General features: G+C 39.1%; 1 protein-coding gene across 3 annotated transcripts in view; it reads right to left on the bottom strand.

Moving 5' to 3' along the window:
- Positions 1-281: 281 nt before the first annotated feature.
- The window catches only part of CAMSAP2 (calmodulin regulated spectrin associated protein family member 2), a gene marked incomplete at its 5' end in the record, with an annotated part of 115,204 nt that continues 87,706 nt past the window's right edge, over positions 282-27,779 (bottom strand). For all 3 annotated transcript variants that reach the window (XM_081947709.1, XM_081947707.1, XM_081947708.1), the window contains 11 exons: positions 282-2,535; positions 4,009-4,127; positions 4,796-4,911; positions 7,352-7,424; positions 9,108-9,328; positions 15,023-15,159; positions 16,514-18,707; positions 18,993-19,062; positions 22,510-22,595; positions 24,073-24,166; positions 25,350-25,443. In XM_081947709.1, coding sequence (XP_081803835.1) covers positions 2,230-2,535; positions 4,009-4,127; positions 4,796-4,911; positions 7,352-7,424; positions 9,108-9,328; positions 15,023-15,159; positions 16,514-18,707; positions 18,993-19,062; positions 22,510-22,595; positions 24,073-24,166; positions 25,350-25,443 — 3,510 coding nt within the window. In that variant the 3' untranslated portion in view covers positions 282-2,229. The remainder of the gene's footprint in view (positions 2,536-4,008; positions 4,128-4,795; positions 4,912-7,351; positions 7,425-9,107; positions 9,329-15,022; positions 15,160-16,513; positions 18,708-18,992; positions 19,063-22,509; positions 22,596-24,072; positions 24,167-25,349; positions 25,444-27,779) is intronic.

Raw genomic sequence — 27,779 nt, 5'->3', positions numbered from 1 at the left:
CATCTTGTTTAGCTAGGTGTGCAAGAATCAGTGTAGTGTATATTTTTAAAGAATGTTTCTTTTTTACGCAAGAATACTTTCGTTTCAAAGCTCTTACACACAATTTCTTCTTTCACCGTCAATTATGGTGTCCAAACTTCTCTCTCCTAACCATAGATATACTTGAACTATCTTTAAATTAGGTGTACATTTATTTGAGTTCGCAATAAAACTTCCCTCTGTCATTAGTTGGAGGATTAGCATAGAGGGTAGAATGCATAGAACAATCTCCTATTTTATACATACATATATATGTGTGTTTGTGTGTACTTTTTCTCTATATACAATATGTTTACATTTGGATAAAAGATGAGTTAGATATCCCTATCCTTACATGCAAGCAGTAGGAATCAAATAATCACAAATATATTTCATTTTTTATAGTTTTAACAAAGATACATAAATATAATAACATAAATTACAGTAAAATATTGGCTGCATCTTTGAAAAAATTCTACAAGCAACCCAGAAACATTGATGCTTAGGGCTGTTTAATAATTTAAAAAAAGTGTTCTCTAAATTTAGGATTTTTCATTCCTGTACATCATCTATACAAAGAACAAAAGCAAACTGTAGTGAAATACTAGTCTGAATCAAGCTTTTCAACGGGAGAAGTGTACAGAACGTTTACATTTTCCTTTACAGGACATATTATAAAATTCAAGCATAAGACAGATAGTTCAATACTGTCTAAGTTTCAACACTGAATACTGAAACAGAACCAGAGCAGTAATTCAAGTCTTTTCCTGAGAATGTGGTTCCACCTAGCTTCCCTCCCACCCCACAACTAAATTGTCTGGTGTTTGAATGTGAAAAAAGCAATAGGAAAAATAAGGGTGGATTTCAAGTTCAAATGTTGCCACCTGTCAGTTAATCAAAGTTCCAAACAGGAATTATTTTTCTAAAGTAATCAGATGCAACACAGCCCTTAATAAATACTGAAAAGATGTCCTAGTTATATTTTTATATTACATTGTAGGTTGCCCTAGTTCCTTTCAGTTAGATTTAGGTTGTCATAAATCTAACCAATGTAGTAAATTACTCAAATAAAATCAACTCTACATTGTGGGAAGAAATTTAACTTTGGTCCATATAAGGGGCAACATCTTGATCATAAACCAGATATACCTTTTTCTTTCTACTTCCTCCAAAAGACCCACACGAAGTGTATTATTTTAACACATTTAATACTGGATTTTAAATATCAGCAATAGTTCCCGACTTATGGATCCAATTTATGTATCTATGTTGGCCTGTATACAATTAATATTGTTTTATTTATGTGGAGTTTTGTTTCTTTATAGCTGGGAGAATCTGTGCAAAATTACAGGATGCAATTTAAGCAGAAGCTTGGGCAAAACTCAAGAATAGATGCCTGTTTAGAAGAAAATAAGGCTAGGAAAAAAAAGTCTACCAGTGCATACGTTTTCATTTCATGCTACCCTGGATCAGTGATGAATTGTTAAATATAAGGAAGATGTCTTCACAACATTAGTAGACACCACATTTCCCTATTAGAGTTTAAGACATGCTAGCAGCAATCCTGCATATGTCTTACAAGATGTGCTTAAATAATAATAATAATCAGAGTTAAAAAGGAGTTTAGCTAACCTTAATTTTATTGGGAGTCAGGCTTGTGCCCTTTGTTATCTGCATGATATTAATAAAATAATAATAATAATACCTGCCTATTCCCAGGTCCTTGGGAAGGACTTGATAGGTGGATAAAAATGCCAAATCCAGTCTAAAATATCTGGCTGATGGTGTGTGACCAACCATAATAATAATGATGATGATGTGGCATGTAAGACACAATAGTCCAGTGAAGTTATAAAGGACAGAAGCAAATTCCAAAACAAGCATTAACAGTATAAGGCAGTAAATGTAAAACTTCAGTCTCATAAGTGTGCAAACATTCAGAGAATTGCAGAACTGAGGAAAGGAACACCACATATGATGAGTAAACAATTAAAATCCCCAGGTGTGAATCCATTGTTCATGATGCACAACACCCAAGTGTCAGTTTTCTGCAAGACTTCCAACACTGTGTTTACATTCCAGTTGGCAATGACAACAGAGCTTGTTCTTCAAAGAAGCCTTGTTACCAAATCGGTAATAGTAATAGACAGCAAATATGAAGTGCAAGTTTGTCCCAATTGCCTAAAGCAAGAAATAACTTCCCACAGGTAGCTATGTCTTTGAAGATGAGAGCTTTTTGGGAGTTACTGGTCTTTTGCTCTGCCATAAATGGCTATGAATAGTAATTGCATCAACGCTCGCAGAGAGTGTTTTTGCAGGTATGTGGCTGAACTGCTTCCTGTCAGAGTTATACTTATATAGCGCCTCGATCATTCTCTTAGTGATTGATTTGGGGCCTATCCCAGTCAGTTTACTGATCTCTTCAGTTTCGGGGCAGTATGTATATAAAGATCGGAACTGGCAGCCGGAGTCCCGGAAGAGAATAAGGAAGTTGTTGGCATCTGATTTCTCCATTTCCTTCAGGGAATAAAGGAGAAAAGAAAGTTCGTATTGTGGCAAAGATAAAAATGCACTTGAATACTTTTAAGTACAAGGGATTTTTTCTGAACTCTTAGAAAAGTATTCCAGGTTCAAGATGTGAATTAAAACAGTCATTGTTATTACATGAGGTTTGCGGTATGAAATGCACAAAAGAACTGCAACAAATAGTTTGGGGTCTCTTAAATTACTCGTAATAATTGATAGAATGAACTAATGTGTTTAGTTGTGAATGATTGCCATCATTTATAAATTAAACAAGTGATAGGCATGTTTGTGTGAATAAACATGTAAAAACAGTATATAACAGGACAATAAGACTCACCAAGATTTTGAAGAGATAAATTTTTTAAAAAGGTTTTTGCACTCTGCAAGCCTTCCAAACCCTCTGCACGCCTTGTTTTTTGTGAAAAACGGGGAATGCAGAGAGTTTGAGAGGCCTGCAAAGTGCTCCTGGGAGTTGGGGGGGGGGGGAGGCAAAAACAAGCAAAAAACTGCCCGTTTTCCACAAAAATAGGGCATGCATGGGCTTTGAGAGGCTTGTAGAGTGCTCCTGGGGACTGGGGGAGGGGGCAAAAACAAGCAAAAAACAGGGCATGCATGGGCTTTGAGAGGCTTGTAGAGTGCTCCTGGGGACTGGGGGAGGGGGCAAAAACAAGCAAAAAACAGGGCATGCACGGGCTTTGAGAGGCTTGTAGAGTGCTCCTGGGGACTGGGGGAGGGGGCAAAAACAAGCAAAAAACAGGGCATGCATGGGCTTTGAGAGGCTTGTAGAGTGCTCCTGGGGACTGGGGGAGGGGGCAAAAACAAGCAAAAAACAGGGCATGCACGGGCTTTGAGAAGCTTGTAGAGTGCTCCTGGGGGTTGGGGCAAAAATATAGGGCATACATAGGCTTTGGGAGGCTTGTAGAGTGCTCCTGGGGGTTGGGGGGGGGCAAAAATGAGAAGAAACCAGCCCATTTTTTGCTCATTTTTGTCCTCTCCAGCCCCCAGGAACACTTTGCAGGCCTCCCAAATCCTCTGTATATCCATTTTTTCAAAGGGGTGGGATTTCAGGAGGCCAAAAATGCTATATTCAGATTCAGAAACGTCCCACACACCCAGGGAAGGTGTGTCTTGTACTCTGAAAAATATGGTAGATAGCACCATTAGTATTTCATATCTGGGTGACTAAGGGATAGTCACTCTCTATCAGCCCAGCCTACCTCACAGGGCTATTGTTCTGAGGAAAATAGGAGGAGGGAGTATTAGCTATGACTTCCACCTTGAGTTATTTATAAAAATACTAACAGGGAGATAAAAAAAATATTTAAAAATATTGAGACCAGCCTATTCATTAAATATGTTTGAAATAATAGCTTTAATTATCTAGTTACTCCTCTGCCACATATTGCCACTCCCAGCTTTAGATTTGAACTTTTCTCCTTTTATTTCTTTGTAGGTTAGTCTTACCTCTAGTATTTTATTCTTCTGTCCTTCATTTACTTTTCCAGCCAGACAACAATGGGCAAGTGCATTTTGGATGATGTGCTTATTGGATTTTGCACTGGGTTCTTTGTAGAGCTTTGGTCCTAATTTTTTTTAAAGGGAGAGAGAGGAAAAGGACGTCAAAAAAGATCAATATGATTTAGAAAAACAAGCCTTAAATACTATGATCATTCATTCAAATTCCATAGTCACCTATCTTAGCCAAGTGACTCTGGGCGGCTTACAATTCTAAAACTATAAAACAGTTAAGACAACTAAAAACAATAAAAACCCCAAAAATAAATACGTACAGCAGCCAAGAAAGTTAACAAACTAACAGTAAAAGCAAGAAACTGGGTCTTTAGCACATTCAAAGCTCCAGGCACTGATGAAAACCATTATTTTGCCACCAAAATGAGTGGTATAATCTGGGGTCTCTGAAAATTGGGGGGGAAAGGGGGGCTGGTGGGACTCGCATATGGATTAAGAATTATGATTTACTTACCTATACCATCCATAAAAATACACAATTCCTGGATAAAAGTGCAAAAATATGATTCCAATGGAAGTAATCGCTAGCCATATTGCAATATGTCTAGCACAATTTGCAGTTAAGTGGAAAATTGGTGAAGATGGAGTGTATGAGGGGATTACTGTTCTTTGTTGAAAACCAAACGTGCTGACCTGAAGAAATGGATTAATTCAACATTTTCTCCTTGGGATAATTTGGTTTTCCAAGGATTTTCTTTCAAACTACAGTTGTAACACCAACCTGTATATTCTGTAGCAGAAGCTACTGAAGAAGTAGTTGATGCATTTTCCCAGTCTTTTTCCCCATTACGACTACCACAACAACTTGGAGATAAGAATCCTTCCACGGACTCAGATCTAAAGTAAGACCATAAACAGAAAACATATTGTACTTAAAATAATATTTGATTTTTAATACTAAAGCGAAAAACATATGTGGAAATAGCTAAAGATAAATATAACAGAATAACAGAGTTGGAAGGGACCTTGGAGACTTTCAAGTCCAGGGGTGTCAAACTCGCGTGGTCATGGTGTCGTCCATGACGTATCAGAACTTTTTTCTCCTTCGCTAAACCGAGCGTGGCCAGCACGTGGCACATCCAGCCCGCAGGCCACAAGTTTGACACCCCTGTTCTAGTCCAACCCCTGCTCAAGCAGGAAGGCCTACACCACTTCATTTCATTTATTCTCCAATCTCTTCTTAAAAACTTCTAGTGTTGGAGCATCTACAACTTCTGGAGGCAAGTTGTTCCACTGATTAATTGTTCTAACTGTCAGAAAATTTCTCCTTAGTTCTAGGTTGGTTCCACCTTGATTAGTTTCCATCATTGCTTTTTGTCCTGCATTCTGGTGCTTTAGAGAATAGGTTGACCCCCTTATTTTTGTGGCAGCCCTTCCAATATTGGAATACTGCTATCCAAATACTGCTAAATGAATATATAAATATGAGAGGTGTCTCTTATATAGCAGAAAAAGCTCTTCTCCTTGAACCTGCCTGCTGGAATTCCTTAGCAGCCTCTTCTACTGGCACAAATTGGGTGGATGAGCACCAATGGGGTGAGATGGCTCCTCAGATACTCTGGATCATGCCATATAGGGCTTTAAAGGTAATACCCAACATCTTGAATTGGGCCCAGAAGCAAACTGGTAACCAATATAGCTCATGCATCAGCAGTGTTATACATCCCAGTTTAGGGGTCCCCAGAATTATGTCCGCTGGTACATTCTACAGTAGCTAAAGCTTCTGAATATTCTTCAAAGGTAGCCCCATTTGGAGTGGATTGCAGTAATCCAACCGAGAGATGAGTAGGGCATGAGGAACCATGCACAGGGCCTCACGATCCAGGTAAGGGTGCACAATAGGTACACAACATGAAGTTGAGTAAAGGCCCTCTTATCCACTTGCGCTTTGATTGTCCTATTGTGCATCGGATCGGTTTGGGATAGTGCAACCTCATCCAGAGTTAAAGATGATAAATGATTGGATCCCAAAGTTTCTTGCACCCCCACAGCCACTTTGACTTGCCAGGGTTCAGCTGAAGCCTGCTGTTTCTCACCCAGACCTCCACAGCCTCCAAGTATTCATAAAGGGCAGTCACATTATTTATTGGATCACGAGGGATGGAGATGTGAAGCTGTGTATGATCTGAATACTGATGATATCTCATCCCATGGTATCAGGTGATCATGCCAGCAGTTTCATATAGATGTTAAAAAGAAGTAGAGTACTGAGACATCTGGCAACCCACAAGGGAGTGACTATGGGCTCACTCCCTATCACAGGCATGTCCAAAGTGCGGCCCGGGGGCCAAATGTGGCCCTTTTTCAAATTTCAAGCGGCCCACAGCCTCTTCTCCCCACTGGAGTTATTTGTTTAGTCTTTCATAAAATACTGTATTTTTCGAAGTATAAAGATGCATCTTTTTCCCCTCAAAAAGGAGGCTAAAAATCTGGGTGCATCTTATACACTGAATACAGCATTTTTTGCCTCCCAAAACTCTGCCCCCTTCACCAAAATGGCTGTGCATAGCCTTTAGGAGGTTTTCAGAGTGCTCCTGGGGGCTGTGGAGGGCATAAATGAGCAAAAAACGGGCCATTTTTTGCTCAACTTTGCCCCCCCAGCCCCCAGGAGCACTCTAGAAGCCTCTTAAAGGCTATTCATGCCCTTTAAAAAATAGGCCCATTTTCGTGGGAGAGTGCAAAAACTTTTTTTTTAATTTGCCTCTTCAAAATCTTGGTGCGTCTTATACTCCGAAAAATACGGTAGTTAATTCGCATTTAATGTTAAGGGTTCAAAGAATGTCAGGCTGAATGATCGGCCCCACACATTTTCACCTCACCAAATCTGGCCCTCCTCGCAAAAAGTTTGGACACCCCTGCCCTATCAGAACTGATTGAGTGGCCTTGGAGAAAGGAGCCGAACCAGTGCAATATTAGTAACAAGAACTTGCCTGCCTAAATGAGCTTTCCCATTCCCTCGCCTTATCTTTGTGAGAACTAAGGAGGGTCTTCTCTGAGACATTTACTCAGGTTACATCCCTGTACTGGACTCAAGCCTCTTTTATCTGACTGTTGCCTTGCTAGCAGCTCTTTCTTCAGTTTTTCAAGGCCATTCCTTCTTCCTTCTACATGGTGCCACTGTGAAGCAATGTGATCATAGGAACAGATCCATTATTTGTACTAGTAGAACCACAGTCACTGATTTCTTGATTATATACAAGTAGCTGTAGCACATAATGAATAGCATTGTGCTAGGCTTTTAAGATAATTTCTATAAGAAACAGAATTGAAAATTTACCTTGGTGTCCTCTTCCCTGATTGCACACTCTCATTGTCTGCTGTGTTTAATGATGCAAGAGAAAGGCTCGATACTGAGAAAAAGAAATAAAAAAACATTGACACAGCAGGTTATAAACTTGTATAAAAGTTCAAAGTTACATGATAAGCAACCCCTAGCGCTTACGAACAAGTCCCAAAACTACAAATCTTGCAGCATCATGGCAGTTGTTTGCCCTTACGAACAACCGCAGAGGTCCTGCAACACTCGTTCTGAACATTGTCGGCTAAAATGGAGCTTCCAAGGGGCAGATCTGCCCCTCCAACACTCCACTGGGGCCTCCAGAGGCCTCCTCTGGCATGTTGCAGGCCAAAATGGAGCTTCTGAGGGGCGGATCGCTCAGAAGCTCCATTTTGGCCTGCAACATGCTGGGCAAGGCCTCTGAAGGCCTAAATGGAACTGCAGAGGGTTGCATGCGGCTGAGAGGCTGGAGAGAAGACTGCTTGCTAGATCTTTGCTTGGTAAGTGACCTGGCACGGCAGGTTGGGTGGGGAGGGGAAAAGCAATTGTGGGAAGCATGAGGTATTTCAGTGGGTCAGGGAGGCTTTGGTGGTCTTACGCATGTGGCCTGTTCCATCACTAGCCCCCTCCCATGGCCCTGCCCACCCTGAAATACCTTGTACACCTAACGAGCCTTGCATTCGTTTAGTGAATGTGTGGGCAAAAGAAAGGAGTGATCCCGTTCAAGGTATGAGATTCACTCCCACGAATCCTCGAGTTATGAATGGAATGGGCAGGCTCCATTACATTTGTAATTCAAGGACTACTTGTAATCAAGATATATCCTGCAAACTATCCATAAAGGAAGCTGTATTGATGTTTAATAATTACTTTCTCTGCCACCATCTGGAGAACACTGAACAATGATGGTGTGCATGGCAGGGTTGAAGGAGAAAGCCATTACTCTCCAAAGAGAACATTGTTCCCTGTCTACCATTTACGAAAAACCACAAGAAAAAGCCAGAAAGCTATTTATTGAATAATGTTCTCTGCATGGATGAAACCAAAAGAGAATTTTTTGGCTTTAATGAATTGTTGCTTGGGGATGGGATTACTGAAAGCAAAAGTTTGCATACTTTTGTCCCTCACAAATAAGTAACATTAGATCATTTTCATCAACAAATAAGTGAAGAAGTGTAATGCTTTTGACTCATTAATTGGGTTCCTTTTATCTATAACACATGTGGAAACAGATTATGTTTTAGGTCATGCTTGTGTGCAGAAATATTAAAAATTCAAAAGGGTTTTCAAATTTTTAAGTGCTGTTGTAATTTTAAATGTGTCCAGTCTACCCCCCAAAACATTTAAGCCCCATAAAAGAAAAAAGTAGAACGGATTTAAGAAAGAAAGAAAAAAGTAGAACAGGTTTAAGAGGGTTTATGTTCCCTGGATTAATAGATCCTAGAAAATTATATGTTCTTATTTTAACCCAAGGGGAAAGAGCCGTGGTGGCGCAGTGGTTAGAATACAGTACTGCAGGCTAGTTCTGTTACCTGCTGCAATTTAGCAATCTCACCAGGCTCAAGGTTGACTTACCCTTCCATTCTTCCGAGATTGGTAAAATGAAGACCCAGATTGTTGGGGGCAATATGCTGACTCTGTGAAACCACTTAGAGAGGGCTGTAAAAGCACTGTGAAGCGGTATAATGAGTCTAAGTGCTCTTGCTTTGTGTAGGGGCACAAATACAGTATGTCTTCTTCTGGAAGATGTTATTACCTGGAGGACCTTTGATTGGAGTTTTAGGTGACTCAATGTGATCCCTATGAATGGATTTTGGACGTGCCTTCTTTTGTTTGGAAAAATAAGACCGATGTTTTAAGACAATGTCCATGTCTTCCATTAGTTTCAGTTGCTTTCGCCTCATATATTCCTGTTTAATAAAATCTCGTCGTGCTCTTTCGTCTTCCTTCTTCTGACGTTCTTCCTCAGACTTCCTCCTTGAAATTTCAATATCATGATTATTAAATCCTATTTCATAAGAACACTCCTGATGATCACAAGTGAGCATAATATACCAAGCCACATTTAATTTTCAATTGCTGGTATAAATTTAGCTTACATTATGTGCTTAATTTAAGGTCTGTGTGAACATTCACACTCATACACTGGCCCAGCAGCATTGCATTTAAATACATACTATACATCTCATGACCTAATGAGATCTCCTTCCAAGACATATTTTCCTTACCAGATTCGTCAATACCTTCAACAGTGACAGAACTTCTAATGTTCTGCCTTCACTGGAAAAGTTGGGATACATTCAGAGCAGAGATGGGTTTCAGTCAGTTCTGTCTGGTACGCCGTACTGGTTGAAAGAATTTAGCGTGCCTTCCTGTACCGGGGCTTCCGGGAGCCCCGTACCGGAACTTTCACTCCCCTGGCCTGACCCCCCGCACCTGCTCACCTGCCAGCAGAAGCCTTCCGGGAGGTTTTTGCTAGTGGGTGCGCGGAGGGAGCTCCAAACCTTTTTGCCTTTAGGCAGAGCTGATTCTGCGCCTTCTAAGTTTTCCTGGGCAGCTGATTTTCTGCGCTTATCTCTGTTCCGATCGGCACTTGAATCAGCTGTAGCTGCTTGACAGGATAATCACCGTCTGTGAGGTGATTGACTTTGTATCAATATCTCCCTTTCCTTCAGCTGGCAGAAGGAGAGTGAAGCGGCTGCAGCCACTCTCTTCCAAAAGCCCCACTGGGACCGAAAAGGCGCCCTTTTGGCCAGGAAGAGATCAGCTGCAGATGTGGAACCATGCGTAAGCTGAGCAGAAGGAACAGCCCTTCCTCACTCCAGACCAACTTGTGTAAGGCAAGACAGGCAGGTGGGCAGGCGTGTGACTCTGCCCGGGAAAACGTAGAAGGTGCAGAATCAGCTCTGCCAGAAGGCAAGAAGGCTTGGAGACACACACACACACGCTCGCCTGCCAGCAGAAGCCTTCCGGGAGGTTTTGGCTGGTGAGTGCATGGAGGGAGCTCCAAGCCATTTTGCCTTTAGGCAGAGCTGATTCTGCGCTTTCTATGTTTTCCTGTGCAGCTGAAGGAAAAGCTCCAGGGAGACATTGGCTATTTTAAATTCATTGATTGGCTTACTAAATTGAAAGGATTGAGGCGGCTATAGAGGGGGCAGTCTAACATTAGCCACCCCATGAGGGGTCAGATTGCCAGTCCGGCATTACAATCTAGGCTAGCTCTCTGCTAAGTGTAGCAAAATAGATAGGTGAGGAACGGCTGGCATCTGGGAGCGATCAACAAGTACTGTTTGGCTCACGCCTTGTCTGTTCTACTGGAAAGTCACTGCTCGGCTTTTAGAGCAGATTACAACCATTGGGGAGCCAGCCAGCCAGCCACTGCTACACGAGTCGAGCCGCCAGCAGAGGCCGATTTTCTGTGCTTATCTCTGTTCTGATTGTCCCCCCTCTCCTGCCAGCAGAAGCCTCCCGGGAGGTTTTGGCTGGCGCACGCGCGGAGGGAGCTCCAAGCCTTTTTGCCTTCTGGCAGAGCTGATTCTGCACCTTCTACGTTTTCCTGGGCAGAGTCACGCGCCCACCCACCTGCCTGTCTTGCCTTACATAAGTTGGTCTGGAGTGGGGAAGGGCCGTTCCTTCTGCTCAGCTTATGCATGGTTTCACATCCGCAGCTGATCTCTTCCTGGCCAAAAGGGAACATTTTCGGTCCCAGCGGGGCTTCTGGAAGAGAGTGGCCGAAGTGGCTTCACTCTCCTTCTGCCAGCAGAAGGAAAAGCCTCAGGGAGATATTGATACAAAGTCAATTGGCTCACGGCGTGGCCGGTAATTACCCTGTCAAGCGGCTACAGCTAATTCAAGTGCCAATCGGAACAGTCAACCCAGTATAAGAGAAAGGGAGAGAGGGAGGAGAATGTGTGCATGCACACATGCCTATTCGGGAGGTGGTGGGGAGAGTTTAAGAATTTCGGAGTCAATCCAGTATAAGAGAAAGGGAGAGAGGGGAGAGAGGAGGAGATTGTGTGCATGCACCCATGCCTATTTGGGAGGTGGTGGGGAGATTTTAGAAGCTTCTGGAGTGAATCCCTTCCCAATTATTTGTCTCCAAAGGTGTGCGCACAAGCGCCTGGGTCCATCCACTGCTTCCATTCACCACCTCCCCTCTCCTCCTTTCCCCACTGCTTTGATCAAATCAACAGGAGAATCGCTGGGTCTTTGACACCCATCAGATCGGGAAGGAAGAAGTGGGTGTGTGCCAGCGGTGGATTTTTAGAGAAACTGAGTGTGAGAATCCAAAGTCAGCTGCCCTCCCCCCCCCCAATTAAAGAGGAAGGAGGGAAGGAAACGAAGGAGCTGGAAATGAGATGGAAGGAAGGAAAGTAGAGGGAGGTGGAAGAAGGAAGAATTGCATGTGGCCCCAAATAATTTTTAGGAAGGGAGGGAGGGGGGAGGGAGAAAGGAAATATTCTAATACATTATTAGTAGTATGTTTATTAAGAAGATACATTCAAATATTAAGAACTGAACACCTTTCTTTTCTTTCTTTCCTTCCTTCCTTGTTTCTTCCTTCCTTCCTTTATTTCTCTACTATATTGTTTTGCTCATTTCCACATTCTTAAAAAAACCCTAAATTATCTAAATGGGATCATTTATAGTCAAGTTAATGAATCTGAGCTAGAGCTTTTGTCACATAGTACAATCAGTTTTGAACAAGACTTCTAGAGGTCCTTTAGATGTGATTCCTAAAATGTGTGTGAGAGAGAGAGGGGAAAGAAAGAAAGAAACAAAGAGAAAGAGAAAGAAAGAAAGAGAAAGGAAGAAAAAAAGAAAGAGAAAAGAAGAAAGAGGAAGGAAGGGAGAGAGAGAGAAAGAGAAAGGAGAGGAAGGATGGACTGTGAACCCTGTCACTAGATAGACATGGCTTTAGAAAATGCTTTGAAACAGCACAGCAATCTAGTGCTGGAAGGGATCTCGTAGGTCATCTTGTCCAACTCCCTGCCCCAGCAGGAAACCTTATATCATCTGGATTATTTTGGTGCCTCTAATATAAAGGAAAATTGACAGAAAGGAGAAGAAGTTTACTAGGACAAGGCTGCCGTGCAGAGGAAGGCAGAGATAGTCCTTGACTTATGACCACAATTGAGCCCAAAATTTTGGTTGCTAAGCAAGAGCGTTGTTAAGTGAATTTCAACACATTTTCCGAGTTGGCCACGCCCACCCAGTCACACAACCAAGACACTCCCACCCGGTCACATGACCGCTGAGCCACTTCCACAAAACAGGCCACACCTACAGAATAGGTTCTAAAAAAATTTGAAACCCACCACTGATTCAGAGATTTATCTGCCTTGAAATTAGCCCATGATGAACTATACAGGCACAGCCAGATATCAGCAGAGGAAATATTTTAAGACATTTTGTATTATGTCGTTAACTGTTTTATGATATTTTTAATGTTATAAATCCATTATAAAATTTGCCAAATTTGAATTCCACAGGAATCATGGGCTTCAGATTTTGTAAATTAGCCCATTTGAAGTATCTTGGCTCAAAAAGTGTTGCATTATGATGCATCATTTCACTCACTTAAAGGTTACTGGAACAACAGCTTTAGTATTACCGTCTAAAGATTCAGACAGTCCCTTAAGAGCCAATTTTTACAAATGATGCATTGTGATATCAATCAGTGAATACCTATGAGAATCATATTACTTATTTTGCATAAGAGTTAAAGAGAAATTACTTATTTGAAATACTATATTTTTTAAATTGGGTATAAAATACATTTTGGAATACTGAATTTTCCATTTGGAAGCATATTATTACTTTGCAATTAGACAGATATTGCATTAAAAAAAACTTCCTAAAAGTTGGCATGCAGAAGAACAGAAAATGGTGTGGGGCAGCCATCTCAAATTTGGTGCATTCTAGCCAACTATACTGACTGGAGATTATGGGAACTGAAGCGCAGTACATCTTAATTCATTATGTTGATAACAATTTCTCTATTACATTAAGCAGATTTCAGCTTGAGCAAAGTGAGGGGATTAATTGGTAAACTGAAATAGAAAGTATTACGGGTTTTTAAAGAAAAATGAACGTTTATGAAATAAATTGGCTAAATATGCATGGAAATAATAAATGAATGTGTTTTTTGTGAAAAGTTTGAAAATAAATCCATGGGCCAAGGTTATAAAGAAGCCGTGATGCTCACAATTTTTGAACTTTCATCCTCTGTTTTGAGAGCGTGTTCTTGACACTGAAATAATCTCTTTGATTTTTAAACATGAATAGCTCCCCAAAACATCTGAATGTAGAATCTTTTGATTTTTTCAAAACTGTTATTAATATGGAATTATGCTATGCACAAGATTAAAGGCAAAAGGAGAAGGGGACAGCAGAGGGTGAGATGATTAGATAATGTCATCGATGCAATGAAAATAAATTTGGGCAAACACCAGGAGACAGTGGAGGATAGGGGAGCCTGCTGTGCTACGGTCCATGGGGTCATGAAGAGTCAGTCATGACTTAGTGAGTGAACAACAAGAAGAAGTTTGAAAATGACTCAGAAGATGTTCACTGTCTTTTCAGGCTTCTATGAAGCAGATTAAGAAGAGATACTGATGCTTTTGAACTTTGATATTTTGAATAGCATGGCAGCCAAGAACCAATGACCCATGAAAACAAATCAACCCAGACTTCTAACTTGGGGCATAAATGACCAGGTTCAAAATAGCTTCATACATTATATGAAGGCCTACTTTTCTAGAGATGGTTCTATTGCCACCATAGGAGAAAGAAAAGAGAAGAGAGCGATCAGCAGCTAGGTGGATTGACTCAATTACATAGTGATAGGTGCATCGTTAAAAGATCAGAAAGACCTTGAAACGGGCAGATCAACATGAAGAAAGTCTATCTGTTACTGAGTGGTCATTAACAGTCAAGGACTTAATGACACATAATCAATCAATATAAGCCTAATGAATCAACTTTAAGAAATTAATGCAAATCTTAACATGGAAACCTGAAAAAAAACGACCTGATTTAATGAGCAGCAGAGAGATGCTGTGATTAAAGTTCCAATCACTTCTGAATAATTTTCTAAGCATGCACGGTCCTAGTGAGAATAACCAGAATAAAATGATTGCTTCAGATGCTAATTTGTTAAACAACTACTATTTAAAAAAATCAAAATTCTCTTGTTGCTAACTTAAGTGGCTATTACTGCCAAATTTCTACTCATATTTAAAAACAGTAAAGGAAATATAAGAACTTGCAACCTTGAGTGTAATGTGCTCTGATGATGAGGCAAAAATAATAATAATCAAATTTACTGATATCTTTAAACTTGTCCATTATTTAAAAAATGTCATCATGCTGAAGGCATGGTGGTACATTCCAGCCTTATTTAATCACAAGTACTTGATCAGACATATAAAATATTTTAATATTAATTACTATATCAGTCACGTTTAGTCACTGTAATTTGGCTTCCATCCCTGATATACAATAAATTGAGTCTTACAGAAGTCCGTAAAAAACTGACTTCTTCGTAAGTAAATTATGTGAAATTTTACTTGATTAATGAGGCTAATCATAAAGGTGTTGATCTTAATAGATCAATCTTTAAAAAGCAATGTTTTTTTCAGAATTATTAGTGTATGCATTTAATCTTACTTTGTTTCTTCTTTCTTATGCTCCATCTCTGCTTCCAATTGCTGCTTTCGAAGTAACGTTTCTCTTTCTCTTCTCAATCGCTTCTCCAATAATGCTGCCCGTTTCACGGCCATGTCATTTTCTGGTTTTTGATCATCCTAGTAACAATAAATAACTTTTTGAAATTATCATTTAAGATCCATGCAGGGCAACATATTGACCTCATAGAATTCCCATACCACTTCCCCAATTGTGCTAGAAAATTTGAAATGAAAACTGCCCTGTTCCCATCTTGTTTTGCCTACAAAAAGTTCAAAATAAGGTGCGTTAAACAAACATAATGCTTTTTTCTTCTTGCTCCTTTAAATGTTGTTCTCTGGAAAGGTGGCCATGATCTTAAGTAAAGTTCCACATAGTATCAGGAGATAGTATTAGTATGAACATAGCTGGAAAACCTAACCATCAGATAAACAAATTGTTAGGGTTCTAAATACCATGCAGAAATAAATCATTGTCCAAGGCAAAACATCCTTAAAGGTCCAGTTTATTCTACAGGCAAGTTAGCACCTCTATGGAAAAATTCCAACTCTAATGTACATCCTGAAATTCCACCAAGTTGAAAGTTCATGATCTATCCCCACACCCACAAATCCATCACATGTTCCAATCACCATCTTCCACGCTGGCATCTACACCCCTCTGCTTCCAGTCAGGTGTCGAGGTGCGGAGACAAAAGATGACCTTGGCTTCTATAAAAGAATGTCAACATACATTCCACAATCCTACTCCTTTCTATTCCCCCCTCCCAACTACTACACTACTAAAACACATAGGAAATTATAAGAAAGTGTGGCAGGCCAAAGATCCTAAAAAGAACATAACTACAGGCCTGACACAAATCCCTGTTATTTCAGAATTAATATATTATAAAATTCTTGCTTTCCTCAAATATCTTAAATGTAATATGATCATTGAAAAACGACTAAAGAGCAATGCAGGTAGTCCTCGACTTACAATTATTTGTTTAGTAACTGTTTGAAGTTATAATGGCACTGAAAGAAGTGACTTATGACTGATTTTCACACTTACGACTGTTGTAGCATCCCCATAGTCACATGATCAAAATTCAATCAATTGGCAACTGTCATGCATTTATGATATTTACACTGTCTAAGGAACATGTGAACATCATTTGTAACCTTTCCAGGTGGCATCTGACAAGCCAAGTCAATGGGGGAAGCCAGATTTATTTAACAACCTCATGATTCAGCTAACAACTTCAGTGATTCACTTAACAATTGTGTCAAAAAGATCGTAAAATGAGGCACAACTCACTTAACTGTCTTGCTTAGCAACAGATATTTGGGGCTTTGTTGCAGTTGTAAGTTGAGGACTATCTGTAATGAGTGAAAAATATTCAAAATCTTCATTTTTCCCCACATTGCATTATTTGATGCAGTGTATCCTACAACTCAATTGTCCAAACAGATTGTGATATATCCACTCACTTACCTTGAAGAAGAATCCACAGCATACTTTCTGGTCATCCTCTGCTTGTTCTTTGTCACTCTCACCCTCTGATTTTTCAAGCGAGTCTTCTGACTTTTCTGGTGGCTTCAAATCTGTGAGAGAAACTTCTATGAGACTAACAGTTTTAGATGTAGGTGCGGGCAACACTGGTGGATTCAAAGGCTCTTCATTTGGAGTAAGGCAGACAATTTCTGTAACGGGCTGTGACAATACTTCAGATACCATGGATTCCAGAGGTCTGATCTGTTCTTCTTCTGACTTTTGCTCAACTTTCTCTTCAGTCTCTTGCTTCTCGGCATCCTTTTCACCTGCTTCTTCCTTGTCAGAAGCCTCTTCGGTTGTGTTTTTTACCTCAGTTGGCTTCCATTCACCATCATCCCCAAAACAAACAAAAGATCTAGTCTGAACCTGGCTTGGAGAAAATCTTCTCAACCGTGGAAGGCTATCCACAGACCGTGGGGCAGTCAAAGTGCGATTCAAAGGTGTAATTTTCAGTTCATTTGGCCTTGGAATCCTTTGTATTTTACATGGGAGAGATGAATTCTTCCTAGAAGACGACTGTGGGGATTGGTGGGAAGGCCGAGGTGTTTCTACTGAAAATGGGACAATGGGAGATGATGATCCACTAAGCTTCGCTGAAGGTTTCAATTCCCGAATTTGTTTTTGAGGAGAAGGTTGAGGAGGTGAAATAACCCAAGCCTGCTGTTCCCTCATCTGCAGTAGCATCTCCTGCTGAAGTGACAGGCGTTGCATTTCCTGTTGCAGGAAATGTAGAGAAGAGTTGAGCTTCTCGATGGATTTTGTATATTCTAAAAGGTCACCTTCATTTAAATTCTCTTCCGAAGGGCTTACCAAATTAGATTGCCTCTCAGCATCAGCTGGGGTGTTTGGTGGCTTTAGCCACGTCATTGGGGGCGTTTCAGTGCTTACTTTCAGGGCCTCAGAAGTCTTGTTCAGTTGTTCACCTGGCTTTTGGTTTTCTTTTTCTTTCACTTCGTTGTTGTCAGTGAACACTTTCTCACCCTCTGCTCCAGCTGCTTCTTCCCGAAGTGGTGAAATCCCATCGCTTTTCTTTTTCACAACATTAAGGAATGCTGTCCTTCCCATTTTTTGCCTCTGCTTTGTGAATGCTGCCTCAACCTTCTTCTTCTGGGCTTCAATTGCTCGCCTCTTCTCTTCCAGTTTCATCTTCAGTTGCACCATTTCAGAAGCCAGCAACTGTGTGGTGTCCCTTCCCTGAGGGAGAGGGGATTCCTCTGGGATTTGAGCCCAAGAAACAACGTGTGGAACGTTCATCTCTGAACCTTCGGGGGTGGTTTTCTGAGAACTGCTTCCACTGCTTCTGCTGTCGGTATGATTCATCTTTTTAAATTTCTGCTCTGCAAAGCTGGTCATTCTAACTCCTGAACCTGAAGATGGACTGCTACCAGCTTGAGATTTAGTACTTATTGAGCTTGGACAAGGACTCAATTGCTCCTTCTGGTTGATGCCTCTGCTGTCAGATTCATGCAGGAAGCGAGACGATTCTTCCAGATCAGAATCCAGGCTGACTGTATAATCCCTTAAAGTAGAATCTTCATCCAGAGTCTCTGGAATGTCTGAAGGGACATGTATTCCAGTGTCTACTTCTGTGTTATCAGTAACAGGACTGAGGGCACCTTTTGTATCTGCGATAATATCAGGGCTACTTTGATTCGGGGTTATGTTTGAGTTTAGGATGCTCATCTCTTTGTTGTGAAGGAAAAACCCATTTGTAAATTGTGCTGGTGGAGTAATGTTGGCAGATTTCTCACTATCATGGATAATCTGCAAAGCCTGTTCAATGCTCGGTGTCTCTATCTGATTGCCGAATTCATCAGTAGTAACCAACCTGTTTTGCAATGCTCCATTTCGTAGGGTGTACTTGTTAACCTGGTTGGCATTTCTTTGATTGCTCTTTGCTTCGAGATCACTGCAAAGTTCTTCATCCTTTTCTATTTCAGAATCTTCACTATCCTCTTCATCATTCAGAGGCTTGAAAGATATATTCCTTTTGACGTGTCTGGGCAGATGGTTGGCATTCTGGACAAGGCCTTCATTACTAATAGATCTCGTAATTCCTCTGTTTGGAGGTGTCATATGGAGGCTGTCTTCTTTATCAAAAGAAATGTCAAATGAAACCCCATGGACTGAAGACCTAAAAGGGATTTTAAAATTAAGAAAATCTTAGAACAATCAATATTGAAGTTTAAATATTCCAACAAGTTGGAATTAAAGAATAATATTCTTTATGGTATCTTCAAACTAACACAACAAGCTATAATCTTAACCCCATATTCAAGATATCATTATTAACTGTCACTAAAGATAAGCAATGATTATCTGCAAGGATGACACTTTAGAGATGACACCTGGAAAATTATTAAAGAATAACCTAATTCATTATATAAGGCAATTAATCCACAACAGGCAAAGATCTTACCTTTTTTCTTTGGGCCATGTTCCTACATATCCATCCATGTAGGACATAGATGTTGACCTTTTAATGCCACCTATTTAAAATCAATACAGAATGCTATATAAGAATAATTAGTTGGAAAGTTTTAAAAAGAAAATATAAACTGAATTGGCTTAAGAAGATGGAATGGATTTTTGCCACTGATTTATAAAGCAGGCTACATAAATTAAATATGCATTTATAATACTGCAGTCCTAGGCCAGGAACAAAGAAATCGTGATACATGCAGCTTGGCAAAACATCTGATGAGAACTGATGAGAGTTGTTTTGATTACTCAACCTTGTCTTTCCCCACTTCCATTCACCTCTTCTCCAGCTCCTCTTCACTCTTTTCATAAACCACCACTTTTCTACCCTACTAAGAGGCTTCAGGGTCTGCCTATGCCCTTTAAAAAAATAAACCCTGTAATGATTTTTTAGAAATCTTATCAACTTTCTACAGTCTGTGTGTGTGTCTGTCTGTCTGTCTGTCAGTGTTCCAGAAGAACCCAACTCCAAGACAGGCATTTTCTCAAAGTTCCATTTTATTAGAGCAGGTATACTGGCATATCTGGGAAAACCCGAATCTGAGAGTTCTGGTTTTCCCTCAGTAAGTTGAAAGTCGAAATCCAACCCCTGCACTCATCAGTCCATCACATGGTCCCCAATCCCCATCCATCCCAACTTGAGACATCACTTCAACCACTCCTCCTTCAGGTGCAGGAATACCATGATCTTGGCCGAAAAGAAGAATGCTATTATGTCTAACTACATTCCCTCTACTAAATCCCCCCTCCAAATTTCCCAAGTCCAAGAATGTGGCAGTGTGGAGGCTTCCGGTGTTAACATGGCTTCCAAAGCAGGCTGACTCTCTCTCCCTCCCCCCCACTATCTATCTATCTATCTATCTATCTATCTATCTATCTATCTATCTATCATCTATCTATCTATCTATCTATCTATCTATCTATCTATCTATCATCTATCTATCTATCTATCTATCTATCTATCTATCTATCTATCTATCTATCTATCAATCTATCATCTATCTATCTATCTGTCATAGCCCTGTGTTGCCTTTGTGCCTTGCCCTGGATCTTCACTCACTCACTCACTCACTCACTCACTCACTCACTCACTCTATCTATCTATCATCTATCTATCTATCTATCTATCTATCTATCTATCTATCTATCTATCTATCTATCTATCTATCTATCTATCATCTATCATCTATCTATCTATCTATCTATCTATCATCTATCTATCATCTATCTATCTATCTATCTATCATCTATCTATCTATCTATCTATCTATCATCTATCTATCTATCTATCTATCTATCTATCTATCTATCTATCTATCTATCTATCTATCTATCAGATAGATCTATCTGAATTAGGATAATGATATAAAATATAGGACCTGAACTAATAAATGAAATTAAAAGTAAAAGTAAACAAAAAACAAAAGAAGGGCTCAACGACTAAAAATTCCAATCTTCATTATGGTCATAACTCAGACCACATGTTTAACTTTTTTTCTAAGCTCATTATTTCTTTCTTTTTCTCCCAAACTTTAGAAAGAAAAGGCAACTGAGACCAGATCTTAATTTCTTGATGCTATGTAGAATCATTATTCTATTTGAGAAAGAAGGGGAAAATGCTGGTTCTGGAACAAGCATAGTCCTTGATGGGAATTAGGAACACTTTATGTTCAGAATCAGCTGATAAATACTTTTGTGTTGACTATTCTCGGAAAATAAATTCAAATGGGGGAAGTCCAAATGAAATTGCTATTCCATTGGCTTTTGGAGCAAAACCCCTCAACATATACAGTATGTTGTACAGATAGTCCTCGATCTATGACCACAAATGAGCCCACTGCTAAGCAAGACAGTTGTTAAGTGAGTTTTGCCCCATTTTACAACCTTTCTTGCCACAATTAGGTGAATCACTTGTTAACACTGTTAAGTTAGTACAGTCGTTAAGTGAATCTGATTTTCCCATTGACTTTGTTTGTCAGATGGTGGCAAAAGATGATCACATGACCCCAGGACACTGCAACCGTCATAAATATGAGCCAGTTGCCAAACATCCCAAATTTGATCACGTAACCATGGGGATGCTGCAATGGTGTGAAAAATGATGATAATTTGCTTTTTTCAGTGCTGTTGCAACTTTGAATGGTCACTAAACGAATGGTTGTAAGTTGAGGACTCCTTTAGTATCACTTACATAATCATTCTACTATATAGAATTTAATTCTCAGCCACCTTAAATTATATCAGAACTATTCTGCATGTATCTATTGTTCCTATTCAACACAAATTATATTTATACATTCCTTCCCAATTTAAAAATGTATAAAATAAAATTAAGTACTTAAGCAAAGTGTTATATCCTCAACAAAACGAATAGCTCTATAGAATAATTCTATCAACGATGTTTGTTTATTCCCAAAATATACAAATATACAATGTGATCCTACTCAAAGTGTGATGAACTCCCGCTGTCCTACATTATTATGGTACTAATAAATGTCAGTTATCAAAAGCTGTTTTAGTTAAATCATTCCCTATACACAGAAAACAACTTTCTCTTGAGGAGCTAAATAAGAGTCACTATATGATTACAGGCTCTGTTTTTCCCCAGAATCCACAACTGTATGAAGAGTAATCATATATAGAAGCATTCTCCACTAGATGACTGCACTCTAAACACAGATGTGTAGGGCTGGGGGTGTTTTCATTTTCAATAATGATTTAAATGGTCTAGAATTGCATACTGAACTGGGTATCACACTAGGAATGGAAAAGCAGATTCTACTTTAAAATTATTGGAATGACACTGAGCCAATTAAGGCCTATAACCTAACATTTCTTTGGAAGATAACTGAGAGTGGTCGAGAGACCACCCTCTTTTTTAAAAGGAAATAAAAATAAAAATAAAAAGAATTTTAATACAGATAGTCCTTGACTCACTACAGTTCATTTAGTGACCGTTCAAAGTTAACAACAGCAACGAAAAGAGTGACTTGTGACCGTTTTTCACAACTCACGGCTGTTGCAGCATTGCCCATGGCCACGTGATCAAAATTGAGATGCTTGGCAACTGGTTCATATTTATGAAAGTTGCAGGGCCCTGTGGTGACAAGATCATTTCACCTTCTGACAAGCAAAGTCAATGGGGAAGCCAGATTCACTTAACAACCGTGTCACTAACCTAACACCTGCAGTGATTCACTTAACAACTGTGGCAAAAAAAGATTGTAAAATGTGGCAAAATTCACTTAAATGTTTCACTGAGCAACAGAAATTTTGGGGTCACTTGCTTTTGTATGTCAAGGACTGCCTGTGATTCTACGTCATGCGTTGCAGTGCTTCATGAAGACTGCTTGTGATTCTAAGAAACAGTCTGCAAACACAGTCTCTTTTGATGGATAACAAAATAGCAGAACATGAATAGCCTAAAATCCAGTCATTCAGTTACATGTTGGTACCTGACACTGATGAGTAAGGCTGTTGCTGTGTGTGCCTTGGAGGAGGAGGAATCTGATGAGATGGTATAAAAGTTGAAGTCCCCACACTGAAAAAAATGAGAAAACCCACCACTTGTTAGTTTTCTGTTTGGGTGTCTTCACTTCTGTCTGTCACTTGAAATACATGCAGTCCTGAGCAATGTCAAAAAGCAATCTTGCATTATTTATTTATTTATTATTCTTCCGTATACAAGGCTTCAATTGCAACTAATTATAGAAAACATATACTCCATTTGAATCACAAAAGTAAAAACACAAAGTAACATCATAAATCATTAGTATCGCCCAGCTAGAGAAACCCTATTCAAAACTAGAAAGGGACAATATCAATTTACAATGCTCCAATGTCCTTCTTAATGAATAAGAAATCAGGAGGATTACTTTTCCATATTAAAATAAATCAGTGTAATCTTTGCCCCCTGAGAAAGTATAATAGCATTGTTATGTTAATCTATAATATGCACATTTTGTTTAATTCAATGCAGATCATTTTCTGATCATATAGAACCATCACACCTAAGAAAGCTGTTATCTTCACTACAATAGCACATACTCTTCAAATACCATCTATGTTGCAAATATTACGGCATTTTAAGCCTTTTCTATGTATTAATGGTTTCTATATACGATATTTCAATTAATAAATACTCACATTATTTATAGGATATCCCTCACTTTTAAGCTTTGTAAGGCTTAGAGACAGTCTAAGCCTACTGTTACACTTGAACTGTAAAATGAAGTGGCTACTTGAATGTAGGCTCCTTTGTTTTACCCTAATAATTCTAATTAGCATATCACCTTGCTTCCTAGGTAAATTATAAAGTAGGATAGATAGAAATATAGTTTCAGATTCTTATAAACCCAGGCTAACATTTTGTGAGACATGAAAAACTATTAAATATGATATGTGGTAGGACTGATCATCTTTTGCATCTCAGAAGACAATTTGGTTCCCCAAAATATATAAAATTAACTTCTACTGATGATAAAATATAAGCCCATCAGATACTTAACAAGCTTTTCTTATTCTAGAAGGAACACTATCAATTTCAGCTAGAATAAATTCTGTAGAATAACTAATCAGCATTGGAATGACACTGAAATTCAATAAATCACTAGTTTTGAAAGTGAAACCTTGGAAAACCTTGGGCGTAGTTTAAAAGCTTAATAAAATATTATTTATAAGACAGCAGCACGTCAGTTCCTAGATGATATAGCCATCTTCTGTCCTGGCATCTTAATGATTGCTATACCATACATCCTATGGCATATGCATTTACGTGTTATCTCCTTATCATGTTGAGGGGAGGACACCAGTATTTTGCATATCTTTAATTCTGGCACCTTACTTTTTTTAACATACAAAGGCCTTCTCCACATCAATGAGAGAGCATGGCAAGATTCATTGCCTTTTCTATGATACTCCAAAGAGCAAAGCATATATTTTGCACAGTTCATTGAGAGAAGGGAAAAGGAAAATAGGGGAAGAAAAAGATTGAGAGATATGCTCAACAGAACTGATACCTGGTTATCAGATCAGAATCATGCAAAACACCTGGGTAACTTCTCTGATTGACATTTGTAGGAGGAACAGAAGATGCTTCCATTGGAGGTTCAGCTGCACAGAAGATAAATATTTCACACATTTAAAGTTGTAGAAATGAAGACATAGACAAAACTTCAATTGGTCCCAGCATATAGGGACCTCATCTCATTTAGCTGTCTATCTCACTTTGTTATCAATTATATTTAGGAGCTCATGAAAACATTGATGTTGAAGTGAGACTGGCAACCTTTTTTTCAATTGGGAGCTCTGTATTAAACCATTAATGCAGAATTTGCTCCACATTACAAGTTAACTTGCTAGAATGTTAAGTACATCCTAACCTTATGCTACATTTGGAAATAGAAACTTTTTCCTGACAAATGAAGGATGATCAGCTAGTTGATAGAAAATCTGTGAATATGGTCCACCCTTTCCATCCAAGTTTCTGTCAGTCAAACAGACATGCAGTTCATTGCTATCCAGCGGGACCAGTATGGGAAAGCAGTTAAGATGATGGATTACGAGTGGGAAAACTCGGTTGTACTATTCTCTTAGGCATGGAAGCTGCCTGGGTGATGTTGGGCCAAGTACTCCTTCTCAGTCCAAATCGGGATTAGGTTCTATAATGAGAGGAAATGCAACTCCCTGTTGCATCATGGATTGACAGTTTAATTGTGTGAACTGAAGGAATGCAGTTCACAAACAAGCAAATCCTGAAACCAAGCAGGATAAATGCTAGAAACAACAACAAGGTTCTTTGAATGCTGTTACTTGAAGTTCTACTTTAGTAAGCAAAAAGACATAATATAAATCATAGGGCGGTACAGAGATCTGGATGCAAAGGGACATCATTGTCCCTTAAAGCACTGAAGTTGCACAAGCCAAGACATGATGAGATGCACAAGTAAATTCACAAAGCTTTCTTGACTAAGTTACATTATTGTTATACATATTCTATTACTGCCTGCCTTGGTAGTATTCCTGCTTCAATTCATTCAAAGTCTTCTTGACCTCTTAAAAAAAGACAAGAATGTGTGTAGGGAATGAGAAGCGCCAGGATTCAATCTGGAATCTTCTGCTTGAAGAACACATGATCTACCACGGAATCTCTTGTTGTTTGTCATAATATAAAAGCAGGACTTCAATAAGTTATTTTCCTATACCTTCTATAATTCACCACTTCAGAAATACCATATGTTCCAGGTTAAACAACAGATGCAGATCAGAAGATCACAGAAACTAAAAAAAAAATCACCTTGAGGATGACCTACAACTCGAGGCTGGACAAATGAAGGCTTCACCACTTCAAACCACCAGAACAGCTCTGCCATGAACACTAAATAATTACTCTGTAAATAAAAGATACTGGTGTTAATATATAAGTTCTAAAGAAAAGAATTCATGGAGTCTAGGTTCTCCATCATTATAACCTTGGAGTAAAAAGTGTTAGATATTTGACATGATAATTACAATGGCAAACTTTAAATCAGAAATAAACCATCTGCTACCATTCAGATTATTTTAGAGCACTGTTTCTCAGACTCAACAACTTTCAGATGTGTGGACTTCAACTCCCAGAATACCCCAGACAACACAAGATTTCCTTAATCCCATACTGGGTGAAGTTAATGAGAGCTGAAGTTCAAAGCATCTGAAGTGCAGCACGTTCTATAACCTTCAGTTAAACCTATGAACAGAACAGAAGAAGCGAACAAAAAGAAATGTCAGCATTTGCACACATTGGCAATGATGAAGCTATTTAATACAAAATCCTCATAATCCTTAACTTAATCTGTAATTATCCAGACATTTCTTCCTGATATCAGAGTTCTAGACTGGGCAACGATTAAAACAATCAAAAGAACAACAACACTAAGCGAATGATGGGATCAGTTTTGTTGCAAAGTCTGAAATCCAGGGTCAGATTTTCCAAAGGGAAAAAAAGAATTGCTGAAGGAAAAATCCATCAAAAATTAAATTCCTGTTCACATGAACTTGTGGAAGTTTGCCTTCATTGAAAACACACTATTTAAATTATCCATCAATTGATTCCCCTTTGCTGTGTCATGAATGCAGAGATTTCAAAAGACATTATATACTATTTACTCCCTTGTTTTGAACCTTGAATCACAGCCACGTTTCAGGTTATCCTCAACATACATTTGGATGAAATAATTCAAACCTTTTACAAACACTTCTCTGCTCTTCAATAAAGCAGGCTGACTTTTTACAGGCTTTCCGGTGAGCCTAAAAAGAATCGTAACTGAAAAAGAATCAAGTTATGACTCAGTTCCTTAAAACAGCTGTATATTTTATCAAGTTTCTGGAAAAGCCTGAAAGAAGATCAGCTGTTCTACTGAGCAGCATAAAGATGTTTTGATCACGTTGAGTTGAAAGCGATTCTGAATCATTTTTGAAACACATGTGGTCCTGCAAAATAACTTCTGATTATTACTTTTATCACCCAGATAAATGGATACACATGCTCACAAGGCAGTGATAAAAGTAGAGCAAAACATCACGGCATATATCACATGAATCTGTCAGGTTAAGCTAACCTCTCTCTCTCTCTCTCTTTTTCCCTACTTGTGCATACAATGGTAAGAAAGTGCGAAACAAAAATATTCAGAGCTGTTTTGTAAAGGCAAAAGCAGTGTGAAAATCAGTTAGAAGGCAGCAGGCTGAGAAAACATTACTGAAGAATTAAATGCGTCTATAAGTGATCCTCACTTAACAGCCACTCATACAGTAACAATTTGAAATTATGATGTTGCTGAACAAGTGGTACTTATGACCAGTCCTTAAAATTCTGGCTGTCACAACATTCCTACAATCACATGAACACATGATCATAAACATTTTGCAATTATGTGATGTTATAGCCTCCCACAATAAGGTGAGTTGATTAGCAACCTTATTTGCTGGCCTTCCTACAAGCAAAGTCCATGGGGAAGCTAACAAGAGGTTGCAAATGATGTGATGTCATCCTTAACGAAAGCAGATGATTTACTTAACTGCAATCGGCAGTGCCAATGCTAAGCAGTTTGGTCATGTGACATCATACTTTATGATTGTGACACTTAATGACAGAAATCGCAGTCCCAACTGCCATTGTTGACCAAGGACTATCACACAAAGTCCCTGTGAATCTGCATATTCTTAACTGGACGTTTTGCCTCATTCTTTTATTGCATATTAAGTCCTTTTGCTGGGACACTTCAGTGGCATTTCCTAGAAGATCCTTTTGAGTAAACTTGTCTAGATCACTCATTAACTCACATTAAGCTAACAAAACTAATGGTGTCAGTACTGAGATAGTAACCAGACCAAATTTTGTGCAAGAACAATTACTAAAAATTAGAATGCAAGAGGAGAGATCACTCCCCAATTTATATATCCAAAATATTCATATTTTTCAAAGCACATGAAACTATAATTAAGTTTCTGTAAAGTTTTAGAGACAACTCTCCTTCCACTTATGGCACTAGATTAATATGTTTGCTGTAGGTGCTAGACATGATGATGCTTGTTTAATAATTAGTATTATTTTCCTGAGTTTATACACATCACCCCAGGATAAAAAAAAATCCCACATACAGACTCATATAAATGAACCAGAACCATAACACCTATCCTACTTTTCCCTTACAGGATAAACAATGTCAATCAAAACACAGAAAGGAAA

Source organism: Natrix helvetica, assembly GCF_964273705.1.
Source record: "Natrix helvetica genome assembly, chromosome: 3".
NCBI lineage: Eukaryota > Metazoa > Chordata > Lepidosauria > Squamata > Natricidae > Natrix > Natrix helvetica.
This window is presented reverse-complemented; position numbering and strand designations above follow the sequence as displayed.